This window comes from Sardina pilchardus, chromosome 2, assembly GCF_963854185.1.
Source record: "Sardina pilchardus chromosome 2, fSarPil1.1, whole genome shotgun sequence".
NCBI classification, from domain to species: domain Eukaryota; kingdom Metazoa; phylum Chordata; class Actinopteri; order Clupeiformes; family Clupeidae; genus Sardina; species Sardina pilchardus.
Window position 1 is genome coordinate 44483191 of NC_084995.1, and position 10000 is coordinate 44493190.

Genomic DNA, 10000 nt, shown 5'->3' on the forward strand with positions numbered 1-10000 from the left:
AGAGAGAGAAGAGAAGAGAGGGAGAAAGAGAGAGGGACAGGGAGAGAGATGGAGAAAGAGAGAAGAGAGAAAGAAGAGAGAGAGAGAGTGAGAGAGAGAAGAGAGGGAGAAAGAGAGAGGGACAGGGAGAGAGATGGAGGAAGAGAGAAAGAAGAGAGAGAAGGGAGAGAGAGAGAAGAGAGGGAGAAAGAGAGAGGGACAGGGAGAGAGATGGAGAAAGAGAGAAGAGAGAAAGAAGAGAGAGAGAGAGAGAGAAGAGAAGAGAGGGAGAAAGAGAGAGGGACAGGGAGAGAGATGGAGAAAGAGAGAAGAGAGAAAGAAGAGAGAGAAGGGAGAGAGAGAAGAGAAGAGAGGGAGAAAGAGAGAGGGACAGGGAGAGAGATGGAGAAAGAGAGAAGAAAGAAAGAAGAGAGAGAAGGGAGAGAGAGAAGAGAGGGAGAAAGAGAGAGAGATGTGCAGAAAGACAGTGATGGTCTGCCAGTGGGTCTTACATGATGAACGTGTGGAATGGCAATTAGTCAGTAGAAGGGCCGTGTGTGTGTGTGTGTGTGTGTGTGTGTGTTTGTAAGAAGTGAACAATGAGGCAGAGCTTAAGAATGTCTGCAGTACCTCCCAAGCAGCTCCTGCACAGGAAGAGGCCCGTTTCAGAGTAGAAACACGCACACTCTCTCTCTCTCTCTCTCTCTCTCTCTCTCTCTCTCACACACACACACATGCACACACACACATACACAGACAACACACTCAGACACACCCTAAAACACACATACATGCACACAAATCCAGGGCTGAGAACCAAAGGGGTGCAAGTGACATTTTGGTCAAAATTATATATATCACCTGAAAGCTCTTGATGAGCTTTCTTAGCTGACAAAATTATAGAAATTAAATATTTATAAATAGTTATTGAACAAAAAATAAAGGTCTTTAACTGTGAACATATATAGAAGCAGTTAGATTTGTTTTGGCTCTCCTGTAAAGTTGGTCAAATGTCATTTACGCCCCTTTGGTTCTCAGCCCTCGAAATAAACACATTTATATATAAATGCATTTACAAACATAAACTCACACATAAAAATATTTCTCTCACACAAACACATAGAAAAACATTCTCATACACACACAGAAACACACTCCCACAAGTCAAAGGGTTCTGGATGTGCTGCTCAAGGAGAACAGGGCCAGTGAGTAGTGTGTGTGCCCCAGCTAGTCCTGTCCAACACATACTGTACACTCTGCTCAAGGAGAACAGAGCCAGTGAGTAGTGTGTGTGCCCCAGCTAGTCCTGTCCAACACATACTGTACACTCTGCTCAAGGAGAACAGAGCCAGTGAGTAGTGTGTGTGCCCCAGCTAGTCCTGTCCAACACATACTGTACACTCTGCTCAAGGAGAACAGAGCCAGTGAGTAGTGTGTGTGCCCCAGCTAGTCCTGTCCAACACATACTGTACACTCTGCTCAAGGAGAACAGAGCCAGTGAGTAGTGTGTGTGCCCCAGCTAGTCCTGTCCAACACATACTGTACACTTTGCTTTGGATACAAAAGAGTGCGTAAGTGTGATGTTATGTTTCCGTAACAACCGAATTTCTGTTCTAAACAAACAAGCAAATTCACAACGTGAAATCCTATGCCAGATGATTGTTTTACAGAAAAAGGAACGTTTTTGCGCGAATTAATTTACGAGTTGACATTTACGAGTTGAGTTTATCTGTTGCCATTAGCTAACTTTATGTAACATTATAAACGTTGTTTTTCCTGATAGCATGAACTTTTCCTTTTACTGTAATACACCAGAAGAATACATAAACGTCTCGACATGGTAGTGATTTTCACCACTTAAAATGAATTTATTTTCAACACAGTGAGGCAATAGAAAATGCCATTTGCATCTTGTTTGTTTAGAACTGGAAATCGCGTTGCCAGGACAACGTGACAGTTTCACTTACGCACTCACATACAGTTGAATTGTGACATCAGAATGGAATGGCAGACCCTTTGTGATCACTCTAAGAAATTGTCCTTTGTGATGTCATAAATAAAACACTGCAGTGTACTATGATGCACTGTGAATTTTACGTGTTGGGTTTGTGCAGTGAAACTTGTTCTGTGTGCACAGCCAACCTCTACAGCAGCACCGCCGCACATGACGTTTACCTTTGACACAAACAGCATGCTCACTGGGAACGCACTGGAGAACATCCTGTTCCTCAGTCCTCAGTGTATGCAATTAAAAACCTGTGTGTGTGTGTGTGTGTGTGTGTGTGTGTGTGTGTGTGTGTGTGTGTGTGTGTGTGTGTGTGTGTGTGTTTATTGGAAGACAATTTGCAGACCCCTGCATTGTCTCTGGTGGGACCGTCCCAGCAGGAGTTGAAGGGGGGGATATCCTGCCCCTTACACCCACATACACAACCTGCCCCCTACACACTAACCCCACATACACAACCTGCCCCCTACAAACTAACCCCACATACACAACCTGCCCCCTACACACTAACCCTACATACACAACCTGCCCCCTACACACTAACCCCACATACACAACCTGCCCCCTACACACTAACCTCACATACACAACCTGCCCCCTACACACTAACCCCACATACACAACCTGCCCCCTTACACACTAACCCCACATACACAACCTGCCTACACACTAACCTCACATACACAACCTGCCCCCTTACACACTAACCCCACATACACAACCTGCCCCCTTACACACTAACCCCACATACACAACCATGTCTTCCATTTTTGTTGTCGTCTTTTCATAGTGATTACTTCCTGATTGAAGGGGTAAAAATTAACCATGAGGTGTTTGGCCGGGTGGCACATATATTGATTAGCTCATGTAGTGTCATTTTGAATGACATTGTTTTGAAATGGCAAACATGTGACTTTATGTCAGATTGTCGTGTCTTATGCAGAGAACCGTGTTCAGTGCATTTTACAGTAAAAGTGACATTTTGAATGGCAAAATGTGTGTAAAGCAGAAAATGTGCTTGGACTTTTGGAGACTTGAGAAGAGGTTTTTCCCTCTGTGTGTCAGTTTAAATAATTGTGCTATGTGTGTGATTTTAGTGAGTTGGCAATTGGAAAAAACTGTGAGCATAAACAATAGCAACAAATAGATATCACACACTCTCTCTGTACACTCTCATCTACCAATATATCTGTCTGTTTCTGTTGCTCAATGTGTGTGTGTGTACAGTATGTGTGTGTGTGTGCGTGCGTGCGTGCGTGCGTGCGTGAGTGTTTCTGACAGTATAGTAATGTAATCAGCTTGATGGCTTTAGCAGACACTGTGACGCATGACAGATCTGATAAGTCATGTTTCTAAATCTGAACTCTTTGAGACACACACACACACACACACACACACACGCACACAAACAAACAAAGAAACCTTTACACAGTACAGCAGAGCAGAGTGCAAGAAGATAAACACAAACTCTCTTTCTCTCTCACAATCAATCTCTTTCTCACACACACACACACACACACACACACACACACACACACACACACACAGACACACAGACACACACACACACCACACACACATTCTTGCTCCAATTCAATTCAAATTCAAACTCAGCCCATCTCTCTCACACACACATTCCTGCTAAACACACACACACACACACACACACACACATACACATCCTTGTGACTGAGTTGACGTGGATCATTAGTTGTGCTTTAGCTTTAAAATGTTTACTTTTTTACATTTGTTTGTTTGTCCGTCTGTGAGCATGTGTGTGTGTGTGTGTGTGTGTGACAGTGAATTCATGTGTTTATGTATGTGTATCCACTTGTAAGCATATCATTACTGTGTGTGTGTGTGTGTGTGTGTGTGTGTGTGTGTGTGTGTGTGTGTGTGTGTGTGTGTGTGTGTGTGTGTGTGTGTGTGTGTGTGTGCGCGCGCGTGTGTGTGTGTGTGTGTGTGTGTGTGTGTGTGTGTGTGTGGGTGTAGGTGTGTATGTGTGTGTATGTGCGTGTGTGTGTGTGCGTGTGTGTCTCAGCATTTAGTGTTATCCATTGAAAATAAACTGCTGAGAATGGGGGTTTGTGTGTACAGAGTGTGGAAGGTGTTTTAGCAATTTTGAAAAATTGGCGCCGTGATGGTTGATATGAGCCAGTGGTAACCTGTTTGCACTCTGAACTTCTGAACAAGTCTTGGGGACATTTATGTTTTAAAAAAGAGCTCTTGCACCAATCCTTAAAATCCTCCACTACTGGTCCGTGGTCAGTCACGCTTCCACCCAGAAGAGACAATATCATGTCTGCAATGTCTGAGTCATCTGCAAATTTAAAAATCTGTCTTCATCATATTGGGAATGGCATTCATTTGTGTGTGTGTGTGTGTGTGTGTGTGTGTGTGTGTGTGTGTGTGAGATGAAATGTGATCAACAAATGCCTTGTATGTTGCGCTAGGTGGATCTGGTTTAGTGTTTATCAGTGGTGATCAACAGATGCCTTGTGTGTTGCGCTAGGTGGATCTGGTTTAGTGTTTGTCAGTGGTGATCAACAAATGCCTTGTGTGTTGCGCTAGCTGGATCTGGTTTAGTGTTTATCAGTGGTGATCAACAAATGCCTTGTGTGTTGCTCTAGGTGGATGTGTCATTTGTGTGTGTGTGTGTGTGTGTGTGTGTGTGTGTGTGAGATGAAATGTGATCAACAAATGCCTTGTGTGTTGCGCTAGGTGTGTGTGTGTGTGTGTGTGTGTGTGTGTGTGTGTGTGTGTGTGAGATGAAATGTGATCAACAAATGCCTTGTGTGTTGCGCTAGGTGTGTGTGTGTGTGTGTGTGTGTGTGTGTGTGTGTGTGTGTGTGTGTGTGTGTGTGTGTGAGATGAAATGTGATCAACAAATGCCTTGTGTGTTGCGCTAGGTGGATTTGGGCTTCCTGAAGTATGTGTCTGCCATTGGAACTCAGGGCGCCATCTCCAAGGAGACCAGGAAGTCCTACTACGTCAAGACCTACAGAGTTCAGCTCAGCACCAATGCAGAGGACTGGCTTCCAGTTAAAGAAGACGGGAAACACAAGGTGTGTGTGTGTGTGTGTGTGTGTGTGTGTGTGGGAATGCAAGGGCCATGATTGCATGACTTCAGTGTATACAATTGTAGTGACTTCAGTGTACACAATTCAGTGTACACAATTATAGCAAGATTAGTGATGAACGCCCAGTGCAGTTCTACTAGCGTACGATGTGCAGGTTATAGCCACTGACATGAGTGTGTGTGTGTGTGTGTGTGTGTGTGTGTAGGTGTTCGAGGGGAATGCTAATCCAGTGGACGAGGTCCGGAGCTATCTTCCTAAACCGGCTCTGACCCGATACCTGTGTGTGTGTGTGTGTGTGTGTGTGTGTAGGTGTTCGAGGGGAATGCTAATCCAGTGGACGAGGTCCGGAGCTATCTTCCTAAACCGGCTCTGACCCGATACCTGCGCATACGCCCTGTCAGCTGGGAGAACGGCATATGCATGCGCTTTGAGCTGTACGGATGCAGAGTGTCAGGTAACACACACACACACACACACACACACACACAGAGATGCACACACACACACACACACACACACACACACACACACACACACACACACACAGCTGGGAGAACGGCATATGCATGCGCTTTGAGCTGTACGGCTGCAGAGTGTCAGGTGATACACACACACACACACACACACACACACACACACACACACACACACACACACAGCTGGGAGAACGGCATATGCATGCGCTTTGAGCTGTACGGCTGCAGAGTGTCAGGTAATACACACACACACACACACACACACACACACTACACAGATCCACTGAAATACTGTGCTAGTATATGTGTGTGTGCGTGCTCAACTCTGAGTGAGACTAAGAGTACACTGTGACATAGACAGGAAATGAATGCTCTGTCTGCTTCCTGTAGGTCAACTACTGGATCCACTCATCCGCCCCCAGCGGGGCCTATTTCACTAGTCAGAGTGTCAGTGTGTGTGTGTGTGTGTGTGTGTGTGTGTGTGTGTGATCTATATACTCAAGACGCAAACTGGGTAACACTTTATTTTAATGTGTCACTCTTACAGTGCACCTACCTAATTCGGTACAGTGGTACAACCTGTGTAACAATATGTACTACCAGGTACTATCATTGTACTTGCAGTACAGTATGTATTTGTGGGTACCTACAGTACATACAGTTGTTACATTGTAGTACTGAGTGCTTTTACAAAACTTTGCCAATTTGCCATTTTTCATCAGAGGCAAAGGGCAACTGTGCTGCTACAACCTTGTTACGGGTCTATGCCACTATATCAAAGAGTAATAAGTGTGTACCAACACAGTTGATATATGTAACAGCTGCACTGCTACACCTTTGTTACTCTTTGTTACAGTGGAATAAACCTGTGAAGTGTACCAGTTAATTACTTTAACGCACATCTGACATATGTACAGTATGTTGTGTCTTTGATGTCTTGTCTGCCATTACCCTATATAGCACATATATCCACTGTGTTGGTACACACTTATTACTCTTTGACTAGAGCTAAGAATGGTTTGTATATCAAATCTATCATTACCAGATTTACCCCATCCAGGGCAAATTGGCAAAGTTTTGTAAAAGCACTCGGTATTACAATGTAACAACTATATGTAGGTACCCACAAATACATAATGCAAGTACAATGCTAGTACCTGGTTGGTAGTACATATTGTTACACAGGTTGTACCACTGTACCTAATTAGCACCCCCGCCCCCCCAGATGCCCCATGTGCGGCCATGTTGGGGATGGTGTCGGGGCAGATCTCTGACTCTCTTCTCCCCCCCCCCCCCCCCCCTCCACAGATGCCCCGTGCGCGGCCATGTTGGGGATGGTATCAGGGCAGATCTCTGACTCTCTTCTCCCCCCCCCCCCTCCACAGATGCCCCGTGTGCGGCCATGTTGGGGATGGTGTCGGGGCAGATCTCTGACTCTCTTCTCTCCACCACCCCCCCCCCCCCCCAGGTGCCCCGTGCGCGGCCATATTGGGGATGGTGTCGGGGCAGATCTCTGACTCTCTTCTCTCTCCCCCCCCCCACCCCCCCCCCCCCCCTCCACAGGTGCCCCGTGCGCGGCCATATTGGGGATGGTGTCGGGGCAGATCTCTGACTCTCTTCTCTCCACCACCCCCCCCCCCCCCCAGGTGCCCCGTGCGCGGCCATATTGGGGATGGTGTCGGGGCAGATCTCTGACTCTCTTCTCTCTCCCCCCCCCCACCCCCCCCCCCCCCCTCCACAGGTGCCCCGTGCGCGGCCATATTGGGGATGGTGTCGGGGCAGATCTCTGACTCTCTTCTCTCTCTCCCCCCCCCCCCCCCCCCCCCCCTCCACAGATGCCCCGTGCGCGGCCATGTTGGGGATGGTGTCGGGGCAGATCTCGGACTCCCAGATCTCCGTGTGGCCCCCGGCGGAGCGGAGCTGGCTGCCGGACTCAGTGCGGCTGATGACGGGGCGTAACGGCTGGACGCTGCCGCCCGCCGCCCTGAGCCCCCCCCCCCCCTTAGAGCCGCCCTACCTGCAGCTGGACCTGGGGAGGGAGCGGCGCGTCAGCGGGCTGCTCATGCAGGGGGGGCGGCTCAAGGAGAAGCCCGTCTTCCTCCGACGGTTCCGCCTCACGCACAGCACCGACGGAACCCTCTGGAACCACATCCTGGAGCAGAACAGCTCGCACAGCCAGGTGGGGGGGGGGCAGAACAGCTCGCACAGCCAGGTGGGGGGGGGGCAGAACAGCTCGCACAGCCAGGTGGGGGGGGGGGGGGGGGGCAGAACAGCACGCACAGGGGGGGCATGTTCAATAGTGCAGTGGCATGTTCAATAGGTCAGTGGCATGTTCAATAGGTCAGTGGCATGTTCAATAGGTCAGGGGCATGTTCAATAGGTCACTGGCATGTTCAATAGGGCAGTGGCATGTTCAATAGGTCACTGGCATGTCCAATAGGTCAGTGGCATGTTCAATAGGTCAGTGGTATGTTCAATAGGTCAGTGGCATGTTCAATAGTGCAGTGGCATGTTCAATAGTGCAGTGGCATGTTCAATAGGTCAGTGGCATGTTCAATAGGTCAGTGGCATGTTCAATAGGTCACTGGCATGTTCAATAGGTCACTGGCATGTTGAATAGGTCAGTGGCATGTTCAATAGGTCAGTGGTATGTTCAATAGTGCAGTGGCATGTTCAATAGGTCAGTGGTATGTTCAATAGTGCAGTGGCATGTTCAATAGGTCAGTGGTATGTTCAATAGGTCAGCGGCATGTTCAATAGGTCAGTGGCATGTTCAATAGGTCAGTGGTATGTTCAATAGTGCAGTGGCATGTTCAATAGGTCAGTGGCATGTTCAATAGGTCAGTGGTATGTTCAATAGGTCAGTGGCATGTTCAATAGGTCAGTGGTATGTTCAATAGTGCAGTGGCATGTTCAATAGGTCACTGGCATGTTCAATAGGTCAGTGGCATGTTCAATAGGTCAGTGGTATGTTCAATAGTGCAGTGGCATGTTCAATAGGTCAGTGGCATGTTCAATAGGTCACTGGCATGTTCAATAGGTCACGGTCAGTGGCATGTTCAATAGGTCAGTGGCATGTTCAATAGTGCAGTGGCATGTTCAATAGGTCACTGGCATGTTCAATAGGTCAGTGGCATGTTCAATAGGTCAGTGGTATGTCCAATAGGTCAGTGGCATGTTCAATAGGTCAGTGGTATGTTCAATAGTGCAGTGGCATGTTCAATAGGTCAGTGGCATGTTCAATAGGTCACTGGCATGTTCAATAGGTCAGTGGCATGTTCAATAGGTCAGTGGCATGTTCAATAGGTCAGTGGTATGTTCAATAGGTCAGTGGCATGTTCAATAGGTCAGTGGTATGTTCAATAGTGCAGTGGCATGTTCAATAGGTCACTGGCATGTTCAATAGGTCAGTGGCATGTTCAATAGGTCAGTGGTATGTTCAATAGTGCAGTGGCATGTTCAATAGGTCAGTGGCATGTTCAATAGGTCACTGGCATGTTCAATAGGTCACGGTCAGTGGCATGTTCAATAGGTCAGTGGCATGTTCAATAGTGCAGTGGCATGTTCAATAGGTCAGTGGCATGTTCAATAGTGCAGTGGCATGTTCAATAGGTCAGTGGCATGTTCAATAGGTCACTGGCATGTTCAATAGGTCAGTGGCATGTTCAATAGGTCAGTGGTATGTTCAATAGTGCAGTGGTATGTTCAATAGTGCAGTGGCATGTTCAATAGGTCAGTGGCATGTTCAATAGGTCAGTGGCATGTTCAATAGGTCAGTGGCATGTTCAATAGGTCAGTGGCATGTTCAATAGGTCAGTGGTATGTTCAATAGTGCAGTGGTATGTTCAATAGTGCAGTGGCATGTTCAATAGGTCAGTGGCATGTTCAATAGGTCAGTGGCATGTTCAATAGGTCAGTGGCATGTTCAATAGGTCAGTGGCATGTTCATGAAATACCTACAGGGGATCAGCTCAACATAGCAAGCGAAACATGACCTGACAAATGTTTCTCTCCATCACACACCTTCTCCCTTTCTCTCTCCCTCTCACCATCTATATCACTCCATCTTTCCCTTTCTCCCTCCCTCCCTCCCTCTATCAGCTGTTTGTAGGGAACCAGAATCATGATACCCCGGAAGTGCGTGAGTTGGGGCCACTGATGATGCGTTTCCTGCGGGTATACCCCGAGCGTGGCACCCCTGACGGCATAGGCCTGAGGCTGGAGGTGCTGGGCTGCGACCCTCAGGGTGAGACATCAGCAGCACACTTAGCACCTTATAGCACCTTATAACTCCTTATAACACCTCATAGGACCTTGTAATACCTTATAACACCTTGTAGCACCTTATAGCACCGTATACTGAAACACCTCATAGCACCTTATAACACCTTATAGCACCTTATAGCACCGTATACTGAAACACCTCATAGCACCTTATAACACCTTATAGCACCTTATAA

General features: G+C 47.4%; 1 protein-coding gene across 1 annotated transcript in view; it reads left to right on the forward strand.

Moving 5' to 3' along the window:
- Positions 1–10000, forward strand: part of LOC134075217 (neuropilin-1a-like) — a 40335-nt gene that overhangs the window by 17593 nt on the left and 12742 nt on the right. Inside the window, 4 exon segments of the mRNA XM_062530752.1 lie at positions 4894–5049; positions 5374–5518; positions 7376–7719; positions 9642–9786. Coding sequence (XP_062386736.1) covers positions 4894–5049; positions 5374–5518; positions 7376–7719; positions 9642–9786 — 790 coding nt within the window.